We start from the raw sequence: 17,350 nt of genomic DNA, 5'->3' as shown, positions 1-17,350 counted from the left end.
TGTCAATGTGGGCTTATGATGTGTTAGATCATACCACCCTGAGTCAAAGACCCCTGGAATTCTTCGCCTTTTTAATTCACAATTGGCTGAGATTACCTCAATTACCATACCCCCTTAATGAGTTGTTGTCAGCAGCTCAATCAGCTGTTCCATCTACTCTTTCATCCAAAAAGCAGCCATCCAGAGCTGCTAAGTCTAAACGTAAAAGATCTAGGAAGACTTCCCAGCGGAAAAATATGTTGCCCATAGCAACTACAAATAAAGAAATTAGTTCTGTAAACTCTGAAGTAGGGAAAGCACTTGAATGTGATGATTTCAGAGAGACTTCTCAGTCTCAGGTTTCGTTGTCTCAATCCAAAGCTTATGTGGATCCTATTATAGGTAGGATCGTACACTATATTACAGCAGTTAAAAAATCTGTCCTTGTTCCTGATCTCCACCCATATGGAGATTATCTAGACACTGGCCTGTTTGAACCTCCATTTTCCTCATGGGATGTCGGGGCCTTATTGGAGGAATTTGATTTTGATTTGAAATCCTTTTGCGATTTTTACATCGCAAAAAGCGAAGATGTCTTGAATGCTTGTCTCGATTCTATGTACCTTCTGATTGATTCCGATGAATGTGACAAGGATGATGTGGATCTGGTGATCTATGTATGGCAGACGATTTTGGATGAGTTGCACACACACCAACCAATTGATTCCAATAAAAAGACGTCGTTGTCGGATGATTGTTCCTGCGTTTCTGGGGTAAAGCATGAGAGTCTTGACTTTGTGCAATCTGAAATGAATGAGTGTGCCGCTGTGGTTGATTCCTGTGTGAATCCTGAAGGATTCTCTCCTGACAGTGTGCAGTTTGAATCTGTGCGATCTGATGCCTGTTTCTCGGATGTTCCTGCAGATTGTGATCGGCATGAGTCTGCCGGTTTCCTCAAGGATGTGTGGGATCCTTTTTCATTTAGAAACAGATCTTTGAGATCTTCCGTCTGTGACCCTGCTATGGGGAAAATTTCTCGACTATGCAGCGTCAAAAGTAAAATTAATATGCCTAATAAAGTTTCTCCTGTTGATGTCGCTATTTCTTCTGAAAATGAGTCTCTGTCTCACCCTGTTCACACCTGTAGGGGCCCGTTGCCTGGTGACAGTTGCTCCAGTGTTTCGGTCCTAGATGCCTTGCAGTCTGCTCCGCAGATCGCGGAGGTTTGCGCTATGGAAGCGTCAGTTTCACAACCTAAAGTGAATTTTGATTCGCAGGTTTTGCGTTCTGATTCCTCGGATTCGACATTGTTAGCCGAATCTAAGAGTGAGACAGCGCTTCGGTTTTGCGAATCTGATGCTGAACCTTCTTTGCCTTATTCAGAGACGCTTTCTCTGAACCTGCCCTGTACCATGAATGAAAACATGTTTTCCTTTTACACTGACGTTTCTGAGCCCCTTTCTTGCTTTGAGGGAAGTGCTGATTCTGTACCCTGTACTCTGAATGAGTCAATGTGGCCTTGCTTAGAATCCCCTGCAGTGTCCCTAGAGGCTCGTCTAGGTATTGCCACTATTCTCACCTGTTTTTCTGCAGTTTTGAAGTTACAAGCTAGTTTGACTGCCACACAGAATTCTGGGTGCAGTGAGAATGAAGTTAGGGAGTCAGTGTGTGTTCCAGTAAATATTCCTGTACATCCCGCTAATTATGATGAAGTTCAGTCTCAGGTTATGGTGGAACCATTCCTGGGACATCTGCCATGCCTGCAGGAGGTATTTAATGTTCAGCCCTGTAACATGGATAGTTCAGAATCCTTCTTAGAAAACCTGGAAAATGATGTTCCTGAGGTCTTGTTTGATGTTCTGGAGGTCTCCGAGTTCCTCCCAAAGGGTGCAGAACTTGTAGGAGATGTCTCCTGCCCCCCAAGTCCTTCTGAGTCGTTGCCCTCTTCCGTGGGCATTGCTGCCTTGCTGGCAACCTTTTCAGCTCTGGTGGAGCTTCAGTCATGGGTAGTCAATGATGAATTTCTGTCAGATACCATTACAGTCATTGAGATCTCTAAGCCTGAGACCGAGTCTTCTTTTGAAATACCAGTACCTGTGACCTCTACTCGTGATGATTTTCTGCCCGGACCTGGTTTTGGTCTGGTCGTGCCGGACTCTGGGGTTGGCAGTTCCCCGACATGTCCTGAGGTTTCTCCTGTGCTGGTGTACCCCAGTGTGCTCTGTGACCCAGAAAGCCCAAGTGTGCCTCGGTTACCAGCGTACTCAGATGCTTCCTCGGTGGAGACATGTTCTGATTTAGCCTGCCTGCTTGCATGCCCAGAAGTGGTCCCTGAAAGTTTTGATCTTGATGGGTGTCCTGCTAATTCTGAATCTGGAACTGTCATAGGTTCCATGGGGGTGCTTGGTAGCTCTCCATGTGAGTCTGGTGAGCGTTCTGGCTTCTTGGAATCTCTGCGGAGCTTCAAGGTGTTCTGGGAGATTCCGAAAGAAGTTTTGCTTGAATACGATCAACAGCAGCTTTTGTTTTGAAAGAGACACTTCAAACAGGTTTTGTGGCAGATTTGGTATTTTTGGACGCTCCTTGGAAGGTGGTGGGTATTGTCTGGAGGGTGTCGGTGGCTTCTTCTCTGGTATCCACAGTCCTGATGGGTGTTACGCTGAGACTTGTAGTGCTGATGGGCATGTTTCAGTGGCTTCTGTTTCCGATGAGGTCGGTTTCGGGTGGACTGACTCTGGAATTGGACCTTGTCAGGCTGTCCTGACCTTCATGAGTCTTCGGTTGGAGTCTTTTGCTAATAGCAGTTTTGAGGGTCGTCTGGAATTCGACCCTGGAGGGGGGGGGGGGGGGGGGTACTGTAATGATCTGCTCAGCTGCCTGTGCAGGTAGGCAGCTTTTTGACCATTGTTTGGGTTTGCATGCTGCAGGACTCTGGAAAGAAGAGCTTCTGTCAGTTTTGCAGCTTGTGCTTGCTGAGGAATTTGCATACGTTGTCATGCAAATTGCCTGGCCACATTCATTGGAGGCGTGTACTATAAGTACTATGTGTTTCCCACAATGCTTGGCGGGTCATAAGCAGTGCTGGTCGTAATGGAAAAATCTACGCTTACGGATCATTCAGCATAATTTTACGCTATTACGCATTACGCAATTACGGTTACGGCGTAGAAAATTATCTACGGTTCATCACTGTAATTACGCGTTAACTTACGCAGTTACGCGTAAGGATACCGTAATGTAGGCGCTTACACTACGATGTTACGCGTAGTGCCGTAATACCTATTAATGCGTCTTTTTTGACGCATACGGACGATGTGTACGCAATAGCCATCAGTGTGACAGCTATTGCGTACACATCATTCGTATGCGTCAAAACATACGCTTATATACTGAAGGGCGGGAGAAGATACTATTGGTTGCTTAGGATGTTGACTGATTGGCTACTCTTAGAAAAGGGGAGTTTTTATGTTAGTAATTTCGCGTAAAATTACGCGTAAGTCTTCGTAAAATTACGCATACCTAGCAATTACGGTAGACAGCATAATTACAATACCACTTAACTGCTTACGCGTATTTAATTACGCGCAAGACCGTAAGTTACGCGTAGCGCTTACGTGGAAATTTACATGGAATTACGATGCGTAATTACACTCATGCGTAATTTCGGCCCAGCACTGGTCATAAGGATTCCTTCCTGTGAAACACTCCTGGAGGAGTGTCAGCCTTATTCTTTGTTTGAAGATCAGCTTAGAGTAATTCCTGAAACTGCGCTAGGCAGGTTTCTCTAGTGCAGTTAGGATTGCTTATCTGTTTTGTTTGTTCTGTTGCGATTGTCCTGTCCCAGCGGTGGTCGACAGGAAATCGTTCTGATCTCTGTTCTTGGAGTATAGCTGGTGCAGCGGTTGCTACCAGCTATCTCTTCTGTTCTGTCTCCTTGGATCGCGCTAGCCCCTTTTCGCTAGTGCTGTGGATCCTTCTGTTCTGCCTTCCTGGATCGCACTCGCCTTGCACTAGTGCTGTGGATCCTTCTGGTCTGCTACTCTGTTCTGTCTGCCTGGATACCACTCGCTTCGCGCTAGTGCTGTGGATCCTTCTGTTCTGTCTACCTGGATCGCACTGGCATCCTGCGCTAGTGCTGTGGATCCTTCTGTTCTGTCTTCCTGGATCGCGCTAGCCACTTTCGCTAGTGCTGTGGATCCTATCTCTCGCTGGTCCCTGTTTTCGTGTGTCTGTCTTGTCTGCTACGAGCGCTTGCTGGAGGCTCGGTGAGGTAACCGTTAAGCAAGCATTCGCGTCCTCTGTTTCATGTTTGTCTGTCGATGGTTAGTTAGGTGTGCTTGTCCCTGTTGTGCTTATCACGCGGGGACCGCGCACGAACGCGTGCACTGTTGCGAATGAGTGCGGTGTTCGCGTTCAGTTAGCGTTTGTTGTTTTCTTTACCTTCTCGTTGTATGATTTGCTGTGCCTTTGCTACTCTCATGCTCCGCCTTGCTGTAGCATTGTGTCACGTCTGGCGATCGCACCTCTCACGATCGCGTTCCTACTTCTTATCTGCTGTGGTGTGTGCACCGTCGCGGGTTGACGACTAGTTTGGTGCACACACATACAACCTGTCCCTTTGCTCGTTCTCATTCGCAATCGCTTCTCTTGCGATTGCGTTCTGCGCTTCGTACAATTCCTGTCTGGCATTTGTGGAGGTATAGAGGATTGGTTCCTCTGCACTCCACAACGCCATCTGCCGACAGGAATTTCCCTCTACGGGTGCGTAGCACCTTTTGCTGGGTTCCTGCAATTATACGCTTGTGGAGGATTTCTGCCGTATCAGCGCACGCGTTGTGCGCTGATCACGGAGGAAGTTCCACAATTGTTACACCCTGCCAGTGAGGCCCTATATAGGACACTACTGGTTACTAGATGACAGTAGTGTTTCTGGTCTAGACACTATTGTAAGCCATTTGCAAAGAGGTCTATTGGGCTGTGGAACAGGGAAAGAGTACCTGTCTATAGACAACTGATGTCATCCATCTTCTCAACTAGAGTGCTTTTTGTTTATAGAGCACAGAAACCTGTCTATGGTCATTCTACCACTTGTCTTTTATGCTATATATTTCTAGTGTTTTGTCTGTCCTGATTAGAGGGCATTATTTCAGGAATTTTTTTTTGTTTAGTTTTCAGCCTTTTTAGTTTAGTTTTCAGCCTAAACTTGTGGAACCAAACAAGGAAATAAAAGACTCTTTTTTTATGGAAAGTGCTGTAAAGATATTTTATTGCTCTGGTGAAAATAAAGTGAATACGTTTGTGAATAAACACCATAATTATATAATATGTAATATCACTAACTGTGAAATCACCTTAATGTTTTCAAAGGTTGTTACATAATTTTAAAAAATGTGATTTTTTTTTTTACATCAGTATTATAGTATTAAATATTTATCTATGTCTGTTTCCAAGTAAGTGCTTCTTTGTATTTAATTCAGGGTGACAAAATATAATGTAACATTTTGGGAAAAATATACAGACTAGTAGACCAGTATTAGAGGTCAGAATGGCAAAAATCTCCACAGCCACCATAAATTTTCCTCTTGTGCTTAGATAAGCTGGGATCATGGTGATCCAGACACAACAGAACACCAACATGCTGAAGGTGATGTACTTGGCCTCGTTAAAATTCTCAGGTAATGTCCTGGCAAAAAAAGCTAGAATGAAGCTAACAGCTGCCAGGATCCCCATATAACCCAGGGCAGAGTAGAATCCAATTACTGACCCTTCATTACACTGAACAATTATCTTTGTATTAAAAGAATGTGTGTCCAGCTCCTGGAAAGGGGGAGAGATGGTCAACCAAACAATGCAGATTACAACTTGCCCTGATGAGCAAATGAGAAGTATGAAAGTAGGTATCTTTGTTCCGACCCATTTTATCCATGGACTGCCAGGCTTGGTGGCTTTGAAAGCAAGAAAAACAGTTATAGTCTTTGCCAACACAGAAGAGACAGCTATGGTGAAGAGGATACCAAAAGATGTTTGGCGTAGTAAACAGGTTATGTTTACAGGATGACCCAAGAAAAGAAAGACACAAAGAAAACTCAACATGATGGAGACCAGAAGAACAAAGCTGAGGTTCTTGTTATTTGCTCTGACAACTGGGGTATTCTCATGTAAAATAAAAATAGCCATTATTATAGTACTTAAAATACAAAGTAACACGATGCTTGCAATAAAAAATAAAGAAATGCTGTCTTTAGAAAAAGATAAATATTCTATTGACTTTAAATTACACCGTGTTTTGTTCTCATTCGGCCATTCATGATCTTGACACTTCATGCAATTTTCACTTCCTATTGATACAACAACAACCCAATTATACATAATTGTTTTAATTGTTAATCATGATTGTTTTATCATGACTTTACAAATATAGATATTTCAAATTACTATTGCAGGCCATAGATTTCTTAGTTGCCACATATTTTTCTTTCAGGTGAATATGGCAAAATTTTATGTTAAAAATAGCAATGAGAAAGTCAATGTTCAAGGAAATTTGTATTATTTTACTTTTGAAGACATTTTAAGGCAAAATGTTACTAGTTTAGCCACCAAGGATCAATTAGAAAAATTGGCAGAATGATTACAGCCAGCACCTTTGTACACACCTGGGATTTTTGTAGCCTGTCAGGGATCAGGACTCAATCTGCTTGGGTAGAGATGTCACGAACATCAAATTTTCCATTCAGGAAATGCGAAATGTTCACAAACATGCGAACCCAGAGAACTGCCATAGACTTCAATGGGCAGTTAGAGATGACCCGAACCTCCGATTTTAGGTTTGTGAACCAGGTTTACAAACCTCCAGCGAAATTTCAGTTCACGCTAACTTTCGCAAACCGCAATAGACTACAATGGAGAGGAGAACTTTGAAAACTAGAAAAAAAATTATGCTGGCCACAAAAGTGATGGAAAAGATGTTTCAAGGGGTCTAACACCTGGAGGGGGGTATGGCGCAGTGGGATACACGCTAAAAGTCCCGGGGAAAAATCTGGATTGGACGCAAAGCAGCGTTTTAAGGGCAGAGATCACATTGAATGCTAAATTGCAGGCCTAAAGCGCTTTAAAACATCTTGCATGTGTATACATCAATCAGGGAGTGTAATTAGAGTACTGCTTCACACTGACACACTAAACTCACTGTGTAACGCACCACAAACAGCTGTTTGCGTAGTGATGGCCGTGCTGGACTGGTGCACACCATGACGAGAGTGTAGGTGATAGTGGCTTTCCAGCCCATATGGTTGCTGGGCTGGGGTAGCTGAATGACAGAACAGTGACTGTCCAGCTGATCAAATTTGGTCTGTCCACAATGAAGCAACAACCTTATTATCTTTGCTGTGCCACCCCCCGAGACACTCATATAGCCGGCGGTCATTGCTTCATTGTGATACGCAAGCCCCTTCACTGCGGCAAGGTAATGATCATGAAGGGGAATGGGCACATGTACATGCCTTTTGTTTTGTTGTTGCAGCCACAGTGCAGCCAGAAAAATTAGACAGGCATGTACACGTACCAGAAAAATTATTATAGCGGCCGCTGCTAGCAGCGGCCTTAAAAATTCAGGCATCCGCCTGAAGTCCTGGACCCTGTTGGTGGTGGCGGAGAAGGCAGTCAAGCGGCCTGCGGGCAGAGGTGCTGTGTGGGGAGCGACTTAGTCTTGGGGCAGGCAGCCAGTCACACGGAGTGCAGACAGAGATACTGTGTGTGGGGACTGACTTAGTCTTTGGGCGGGCAGTAGCCCTTCGAGATCCATACCTCATTAATTTTGATAAAGGTGAGGTACTGAACACTTTTGTGACTTAGGCGACTTCGCTTCTCAGTGACAATGCCTCCAGCTGCACTGAAGGTCCTTTCTGACAGGACGCTTGAGGCAAGGCAAGACAGAAGTTGGTTGGCAAATTGGGACAGCTCTGGCCACAGGTCAAGCCTGCACACCCAGTAGTCCAAGGGTTCATTGCTGCTCACAGTGTCTACATCCACACTTAAGGCCAGGTAGTCGGCTACCTGCCAGTCTAGGCATTGGTGGAGGGTGGATCCGAAAGGGCTAAGGTGAGGCGTTGGACTAAAGAATGTCTGCATGTCTGACATCACCATGAGATCGCTGGAGCGTCCTGTCCTTGCCTGCGTGGACATGGGAGGAGGATTACTGGCAGTGGTACCTTTATTGCGTTGTGCTGTGACATCACCCTTAAATGCATTGTAAATCATACTTGCCAGCTTGTTCTGCATGTGCTGCATCCTTTCTGCCTTCTGGTGTGTTGGTCAAAAGAAGGTGAGCAAGCATCCTCATGCAATAGGTATTGCTGATAAAAACACAAGTGTGTCAAAAAGTAAGGGGGGCAAGGTCATCGACCTAACTACAAGACTACTAAAGCAAAAAGAAAAAAGGGGCACCTCCATAGATAATGCAGTAAAATATTAGAAAACAAGCAACTGGTGCAAAAAGCCAATTGTAAATGCAAATTCTCTCTTTATTAAGCCAATAACAAAGTTTAAAAACAGTTAAAAACAAGGCAATGCCGTGTCCAGCTCAAGGCCCCAGTATGACTCCCCGCTTTGAGGCAAGACATGTCTAAGATAGCGTGACACCATCGTACCTGGCATGCAGCATAGGCCCTGGGGAGATGGGGCTGTGTAGCTGGAGAGGAGATCGCAGCACCAGTAGAGTTGAATTGCCACTCAGCCAAGGAGGAGGAGGAGGATGACAGCGAAGAAGATGTATCAGGAGGAGAGGAGGTGGCAGGAGGCCTGCCTGCAAGCCGTGGAGGTGTCACAAGTTGGTCCACTGCACAGCCACGTACTCCCTGCTTGCCGTCGGTCACCAGGTTGACCCAATGAGCTGTGTAAGTAATGTAGCAGCCCTGACCGTGCTTGGCAGACCAGGCATCCGTGGTCAGGTGGACCCTTGACCCAATGCTGTGTGCCAGAGATGACACGACTTGCCTCTCAATTTCACGGTACAGTTTGGGTATCGCCTTTTTAGAAAAATAATTGCGGGCTGGTATCTTCCACTGCGGTGTCCCAATGGCCACAAATTTACAGAAGGCCTCAGAGTCCACCAGCTTGTATGGTAACAGCTGGTGAGCTAACAGTTCCACCACGGCAGCTGTCAGACGCTGGGAAAGGGGGCGACTGGCAGAAATTTGCTTTTTCCGCTCAAAGATTTACTTCACGGGCACCTGGCTGCAGTGGGCAGAGGAGCAGGAACCTCTCAAGGGCAGAGGTGGATTGGAGGAGGGTGGCTGTGAAGGTGCAAGGGAGAAAGCGGCTGAAGATGCTGCACCTGAAGGAGGAAGAGGAGAAGGAGGGTGGCTTTTCTTTTGTGTGCAGTTTTTGCTCAGGTGCTCTTCCCATTGCAGTTTGTGCCTTTCTACATGTGCCTTCGTAAGGCACTTGTCCCTATGTGAGTGTTGGCCTTTTCACAGCTCAATTTTTGGAGGCAGAGAGAACAGATGGCATTGATCCGATCTGAGGCAGACACATTAAAACATTTCCAAACCGCTGAGCCCCCCTGGGGTGATGGCACATCAGCAGCTGGCATTGAAGGGCATGTTGGCTGGCTGTCCATAGCTGGCGATACATGGTGCCGGACACTGTCACCAGCTCCCCCTGCTTCTTTCAGCAACTCATCTCCTCCTACTCCTCTCTGACTCCCCCTCTGAACTGTCCCCCTTTTCATCTCCTCTATTGGGAACATACGTGGGATCCGTATCATCGTCATCATCATAATCATCCTGCCCAGCTACACTTGCCTCAGAGTCAGACACCTCCAAAACTGCACCAACAACAGGTACTTCATCATCTTCACACGTTACGTCCATAGTGTCGCCGCCTAACTCAGACATATGAGGTGGTGTAACTTGCTTAGCGCCTTCATCTGGTTGTAACAATAATGGCTGTGGATCAGTTAATTCCCCACCAATTAACTTCTGCAAAGTGTCAAATGCAATGGGTGCTTGTAGTAGCGCTGGTGGCTGTGGAAGATGAGGTGTTCTGTGTTAAATAGTCAACCATGTCCTGACAATCTTGGGAGTTGATGGGACGTGCCTTCTTCTGAGCACTGCACTTTGGTCGAGGGCCACATGAAATTACATCAACACGACCTCACACAGACCTGCCGGGTGGCCTTCCTCTAGGTCTGCCTCTACCTCTGCCTGTTTTGTCCATTGTGTCCATATCGGGGGGAGCTGAAGTGAAAGGTATGCACTGACTTGACTAATACAATGTGCAGTCACACAGGTGCAGTTAACAGGTATGCACAGAGTGGTATATCACACTGCGTGCGCTCACGTAGGTAGGTGGGTGCACTGAACACAACAGGTAGGTATATGCCTTGATGGGTATTACAATGTGCACCTGTCACACACAGACAGGTAGCAGATAGGCACAATGACACTGCGTGCATTCACGTAGGTAGGTGGGTGCACTGTGAACAACAAGTAGGTAGCTAGGTATATGCCATACTGGGTATTACAATGTGCACCTGTCACACACAGACAGGTAGCAGACAGGCACAATGACATTGCGTGCACTCAACTCACGTAGGTAGGTGGGTGCACTGTGAACAACAGGTAGGTAGGTAGGTATATGCAGTACTGGGTATTTCAATGTGCACCTGTCACACACACACAGATAGTGGACAGGCACAGTGACACTGTGTGTGCTCACGTCGGTAGGTGGGTGCACTGTGAACAACAGGTAGGTAGGTATATGCAGTAATGGGTATTACAATGTGCACCTGTCACACACAGACAGGTAGCGGACTGGCACAGTGACACTGCGTGTGCTCACATAGGTGGGTGGGTGCACAGTGAACAACAGGTAGGTATATGCAGTTATGGGTAATGTGCACCTGTCACACACACAGGTAGTCACTGAATGTGCTGGGCCTGGCAGTGACACACACACAGTATGAATTATCGAGAGTGTCTATGCAACACAAGTGTCAGTGGGACACACAGAAAAAAAAAATCACAAGAACAAGATTAGAGCTGTCGTGGGGTGCTATTTTAGCAATAAGAATTAGCAAGGAGCAATCTAAGAAGCCTACAAGAGCCTAACTAATCTTTCCCTATGAGAGAGTCTGCAGCAGCTGTCCCTTCTCTATTTACTGCAGGCACACGAGTGAGTATAATGGCCGGCAGTGCCTGCCTTTTATAAGGGGGGGAGTGGCTCCAGGAGTTTTTGAGATAATTGTAAAGGAAAAACTCTTTTTAAACTGGGAAAAAATTGACAGTTTAACCATTACCCATGTCCTGTTGGTTCCTGTTAACGGACCGCCGCTGCCGTTCGCGATCGCGTTCCCCCCACCGAGCTTATGGTCAGAACATGCAGAGCTGCAATTGGGGGAAAGGGAAAAAGTCTTCCCTAAACCAATCAAAGTGCCGTAAGCAAAGATCATGGCTTCAACAAGAATCTTTCAAGATTTTATATGTAAATATGCTAAAAGGTTTGTGTTTTCAATAGGAAAAAAATATTTCCTTCTGATCCCCATTGCTGTTAATAGACCAATGGGGAGCCTAGGAGCCAAATTTAAAGATGCTTTGGCTCTAGCTATACTTAGTATAGCTGGAGCTCTGTTCTTCGTGGCTCCTGCTCTCCTCCCCGCCCTGTGCACCTATTGCCCTCACTCACACTGGCACCCTGGTGCTCCAAGGTGCCAGTGTGGGTGGGTGGGAGCGATAGGTGTGTTGTGTGGGGAGGAGAGTGAAAAGTCATGCAGACAGGAAGCAGCAGTGTGTGGCAGTGGGTGTGCGTAGTTCTTCAATCAAGATCCTCAACATTAGAGGATATTGGCGTGGGACATTTCCAAGTATATTGATGTAAAAACATTTTTTAAAAGTACAGTACATTAAGTATTTCTGGTTAAGAATATTAAATTACTTTTTTCATGGTTGTGTTTTTATTTCATTTAACCCTTTGTACAAATGGGTAGGGGGTACTGTGTACCCCTATACTCATTTCTCCTGTGGAGGGGCAGGCATCTGGGGGTCCCCTTTATTCCCAGATATCACCATGAACCCCACCAGGGTGTCGTCGCCCCAGCTCCTCTTGGGGCACCTCCTCTTTGGGCACAGGAGGTGGGGAAGAGCCCCTTGTCCATGGATTGGACAAGGGCTCTGGGAAGAGGGGGAGGCTTAACAGCCCCTCTCCTCCAGAGTCCCCCCTATTCCATGGACCATGCGGGCTGGTATAGCTCAGGGTTAAAAGCCCCACATGGCCGGGACTCCGCATTCTGCATGGTGGTCAAGCAGTTAAAGAGACTTGGGAGGGGGGACCCCGCGTTATTTATTTTTTAATTTCCCACACTCTGAACAACAACAAAAAATGTTTCAAAAATAGGTAAAGTTGCCAGGGATCATTATATAAAGCCTTATTGCGGCTGTATAGCGATCCCTAGCCAAAGCGTTGCCACTTCCACAGGTTTTTCAGGTGGTCCATACGCACTGTGTGTGGACCACTTCTGAAACCCGTCATGAAATTCATTGCTCTTTCTTATAAAATATGTAAATTTACACTACCATTAGGTTGCTACATTATCTGTCATTTACAGCATTTAAATGTATACTTTTTTTCTATTGTAATTTTAAAAATCGGTTTTCTCCAAAACTATAACAAAACTATGGATTTTTTCCCTCTTGTATCCACTTTTCTCCTTAACATACCCTGCAAATGTGGTGATTCTAGCTGGTAAGGGGGCTATGCTATTAACTGCTAAAGTTGGCAAACATTAGGCAAAAAAAAAAACGTTGAAATATTCAATGAATTTTAACTTGTCTACGTGAAAATTCTACTTATTTTCACGAAAATAAGTCGAAAAGAATATTGGCATTTCCACTCATCACTGGTGGCATAGCAATAGGGGATGCAGAGGTTGCGACTTCACTGGGGCCCCATGACCAGAGGGGCCCACTAGGGGGCCTCCTTCATCCATCTTATCAGCTTTTCATTGGTGATATGCTGGTAATGAATGCCTCTATATGTGCACTGTATAGTGGTAATCCTTAACAAACCGTTTCCTTACCCCAAATACACCTCTCTGACACTGCAGCTGTCCTTGGTAGGTATTGGGGCTCCACATCAATAAAATTCTTAGGGCCCCAATGTAAAGCTAGCACTGGGGTCCCATGCTCCGTACTTACGCCACTGTCTGTATATTGAATTTCGTTGAAATTGGGCAATACATTTTCAAGTGATCGCGGCACACACAAACACACACACACACATTCATTTTTTTTTATTATTTTATAGTTTTTAATTATTTTCAATTACTCAGGTTAAAATCCTCCTCGTTGCACAGATTTCCGTGCTGAAGTGAAATAACGCTTAACCAACCATACAAACTACTTGTTTTATAATTATTTGGATTTTAACTATCTAAAACTAGCAAACTTTTCTTCTGAGTGCAACCATGACAGGTTGCAAAGCATGCTGGAAGAAAGTTGAATGTGATTGAAGATACCCCGTGAAAGGCTCCATGAAGAATACAAATCTTCTCTACTTGGCTCAATGGTGTGACACAACTGTCCACAAGACAGGTAAACTGCAGAAACTGAAAGAAGAATAAGAAAAGACCCACAGCACCTGTTATATTTGATATCTCTCCTTCAGAACATGGGACACAATCATAACAGCATCTGTATATAGTAGAAGCTGGAGCTTTTCTGTTTCCAGGCAAACAGTCATCAGAGCATTGAGATCTTGGTATCTAGACAAAGGGAGATTTATGTTAAATACAGTACGTTTCTGAAAACATACTAAAGTAAAGCCCCATCTTGTGGCATAAATGAATCATTGTTTCCTGCTTCCCTGTTATCAAGTGTTCATTAACAAGTGTTAGGTATCTTAAAAGTTTCTGAATACTTTAACTTTTCCCATTAACCACTTCCCTACCCTGGTCATTTTCACAGTTTCATCTCAGCTTTGATTACTTTGGCAATAACTTTATAAATAATTATCATAACTAAATGATCTATATATTGTTTTATTAAGGATAAATTAGGCTTTTTGTGGCTGATATTTGTTTTTATTAATTACCTTATTTTCTATGTATTTGAACTACTTAAGCATCATAGGCTTAAACCCCCTAGTGACCAGGCTATTTTTTACAAATTAGGCCACTGCAGCTTTAAGGCCTCCCTGCAGGGCCGTAAAAATTAGCACACAAGTTACCCCCCCCCCCCCCCACACACACACACACACACACACACACACACATACACCATGTTTTGCTCTGATTGCTGCTGGCATGTTTATTTATTTTTTTGTTCATACATGTTTTAGTACAGATTCCTATTTTTTTTTAAATCTCCCTCCTACATTCCTCGATTCTCTCCCCCTGCTGGTCACTGCCATGCCTCACTTCCTAACCCCTGTGCCTGGCCTACAAACCTGTTCACAAGACCTACCCAACCTTCAGCTCTGAGCTCATCCACAGATATATACCTACCCATCCTCTCCGGTACTCCAATGATCTCCGCCTGACCTCCCCATGTGTTTCTCACTCCCATCACATGCACACCTACAAGACTTCTCAAGAGATGCCCCCACCCTATAGAACTCCCTAACACCCCCCTCCCCTCAGACTCACCCCTTCCTTCACGTCTTCAAGCAAGCCCTCAAAACACAACTCTTTGAAATAGCCTACCCTTATCTACCACACTCTATGTTTCCCTCCTGTTTAGATTGTAAGGCTTTGGCAGGGTCTCCCCCCTTAGTGTGTCCTTCTTGATCTTGCAACCCCACCAATGACACCTGTTACGATTCATATTGTATCATCTCCTGCCTGCTGGTGGTGGTATTGAGTTGGACTGCCCTGGACTTCCACTATCCACCAGCAGGTGGCTTATCATTACATTTAAGGACTTGCAGTTCTTTGTATGGCCTGCAGAGGCCTCTAATGTGTCTCTGAGCAATTACCACCAGATGCTTCCTGTTACATGGACTATATAAGTCTGCCTCTTCCTGCAAGTCATTGCCAGAACTTCCTTTCTACAGGTCTGAGTCTCTGGTCACCTCTGTTGTTTGATACCTGGTTTCCTGTACCTGCTCTGTGATCTGATTACCTGCTGCTGAACCTCTGCTAGTCCTGACTCTGCTTCTGACTATTCCTTTGTACCTTGCTTGTATCTGATTACCCGTTGCTCACTCTGTTATTCCGTTTTGACCTGTCTTTGCCTGCTCCCTTTGATACCGCGTTATTGTATATATATATATATTTGCTTGTACATATATATCTCCTGCATGCCGTTTGTAGATAGATAGATAGTCAGGGTTTTGGTTATATGTGTGCACACTGTTTTGTTTGGTTTGCGGGAGATTCACTGTATATATTGTTTGCATATGGTTGTATGTTATTTGCATGATTTGGTCCTTAATAAAACACCTTTTTGCACATTCCTGTCTCAGTATCAGTGTTTCTGCAAACTGTGGTCATCCATTGCAATACCTGTTTATTGTTCCGTAACAGTAAGTTCTGGCCATTATACTGACCACTGCAGACATACTGTGCACTGATACCCGTTGTGTCCAAAAATGGATCCGCAACAAATGTACTATTATGTTTTGCTGGCTGATGAAGAAGAGATTGAATGTCGTGCTGAATTTGCTGGTTTTTCTAAGGCTGAACTACAGCAGCTAATTTTCCAGGCCTATAGTTATGTTAAATTGGGGATCTTTAGCACCCAAGATATTGAAAATTTAGCCAGGATCTGGAATGACCTTGTACACCCCAAAATAACAAATGTTTGTTTGCAACCGGATTATGACAGAAGTATAGTCAGCGATTATGAACCACCTTTTGACAACTATGCCATAGAAGCTCTAATTAATTTGTTTGAGGATGACAGGGAATGTTTTCTTGATTACTACTCAGGCAAAGATAAACAGAGCGTGCAGGCTTGCATTGATTCCCTCCAGTCCCTGATTACTAAGGGAATATGCAAGTATGGGAAAGCCTCTCTTTTGCTAAATGCATGGCAGAAAATTATCTCTGCAGGTTCCACAGCTCTTGCCTTACCTGTTATAAATCCTGTCCAGGTTGACTTTACTTCCGAACAAGTTAACATGTACCATAGTTATTTGAAAACAGACAGAAAAGCATTTTTTGACTTTTACATTAAGCAAAGCTTTGCATTTGTTTCTGGATGTAAATGTGCGGTTGAGAGTCTATTGTCTGAAAGAAGATGTAAGCCTGAGTCAGCTCATGCCCTGATTGATGCATATTCTGAAATCCTGTCATTATGCAAATCCCCTGTTAACCCTCTGGCTACCTCTCATCTAGTTCAGAACCCTGAGTCCTCTGCAGCTAAAGTACCTAAATGTCAGTCTTCCAGAAAAGAACGTTTGGATTTTTTGTTTAACTCTGATCAGATTGACCATTTGTTTGATTTTTTGAAAAGAGATATGAAAGGATTTTGTGAATGGTATTCTGAAAAAAGTGAAGCGTTTGTATCCGCCAGTATACGTGCAACTGAGTCTTTGTTGACACATAAGCTTTGTAAGCACGGATCAGCTGTTGCTCTGATTGCTGCTTGGAATGAAATCCTTTCTTTCCGTTCCCACTCTCTGTCTCCTGCTCATTTTTCATCTACCTCCTCCTGTGTCCAGAACTCAGAACCTACCATAGTTAAAAAACATATCAAATCAGCACCTTTGCAAACCGCTATCAGGTCCACACCTTGGTCCTGGCAGTATCCAGCCTCATCAAGAGAACCTGCTGTTGCTCCAGTTTCCAGAGTGGTCTCCAAGTCCAGACGCAAATATTCTCCAATGGCTTCTATTACTCCAGTCATCTCACCTCCTGTGCAGCCTCCAGTCATCTCACCTCCTGTGCAGCCTCCAGTCATCTCACCTCCTGTGCAGCCTCCAGTCATCTCACCTCCTGTGCAGCCTCCAGTCATCTCACCTCCTGTGCAGCCTCCAGTCATCTCACCTCCTGTGCAGCCTCCAGTCATCTCACCTCCTGTGCAGCCTCCAGTCATCTCACCTCTTGTGCAGCCTCCAGTCATCTTACCTCCTGTGCAGCCTCCATCCAACTCCTGTCTGGTGCAGCCTCCGGTTAATGTTTCGGTGACACCTGTTTTACAAACTCTTGCCTTCCTCTCACAGCTCTTGCAGACTTGGTATGCTCCAGAATCCAGTCCAGCCATGTCTTTGTCTGCAGAGCCTTGCCTTCAGCCTGCAGAGACTTTGCCTCGATCTGCAGAGCCTTGTGCTCAGTCTGCAGAACCTCACTTCCAACCTACAGAGACTTCAAAACAGCCTGCAGAATCCTGCTCACAGTCTGCAGAACTTTGCATCCAGTCTGCAGAACTATGTTCCC

At 45.0% G+C, this 17,350-nt stretch overlaps 1 protein-coding gene across 1 annotated transcript; it reads right to left on the bottom strand.

The window, feature by feature from the left end:
• Nucleotides 1-5,409: 5,409 nt before the first annotated feature.
• On the bottom strand, nucleotides 5,410-16,874 carry LOC137537937 (vomeronasal type-2 receptor 116-like). Its single transcript, XM_068259866.1, has 3 exons — nucleotides 16,650-16,874; nucleotides 13,612-13,735; nucleotides 5,410-6,317 (listed from the first exon to the last, which is right to left on the bottom strand). The coding sequence occupies exons 1-3, from the start codon at nucleotides 16,872-16,874 to the stop codon at nucleotides 5,410-5,412; spliced, it is 1,257 nt and encodes a 418-aa protein (XP_068115967.1).
• Between the last annotated feature and the right edge of the window lie 476 nt (nucleotides 16,875-17,350).

The sequence above is a fragment of the Hyperolius riggenbachi genome, chromosome 11 (genome assembly GCF_040937935.1).
Source record: "Hyperolius riggenbachi isolate aHypRig1 chromosome 11, aHypRig1.pri, whole genome shotgun sequence".
Classification (NCBI taxonomy): Eukaryota; Metazoa; Chordata; class Amphibia; order Anura; family Hyperoliidae; genus Hyperolius; species Hyperolius riggenbachi.
The sequence above is the reverse complement of the archived record's forward strand: the minus strand, read 5'-3'. Positions and strand labels throughout refer to the sequence as shown.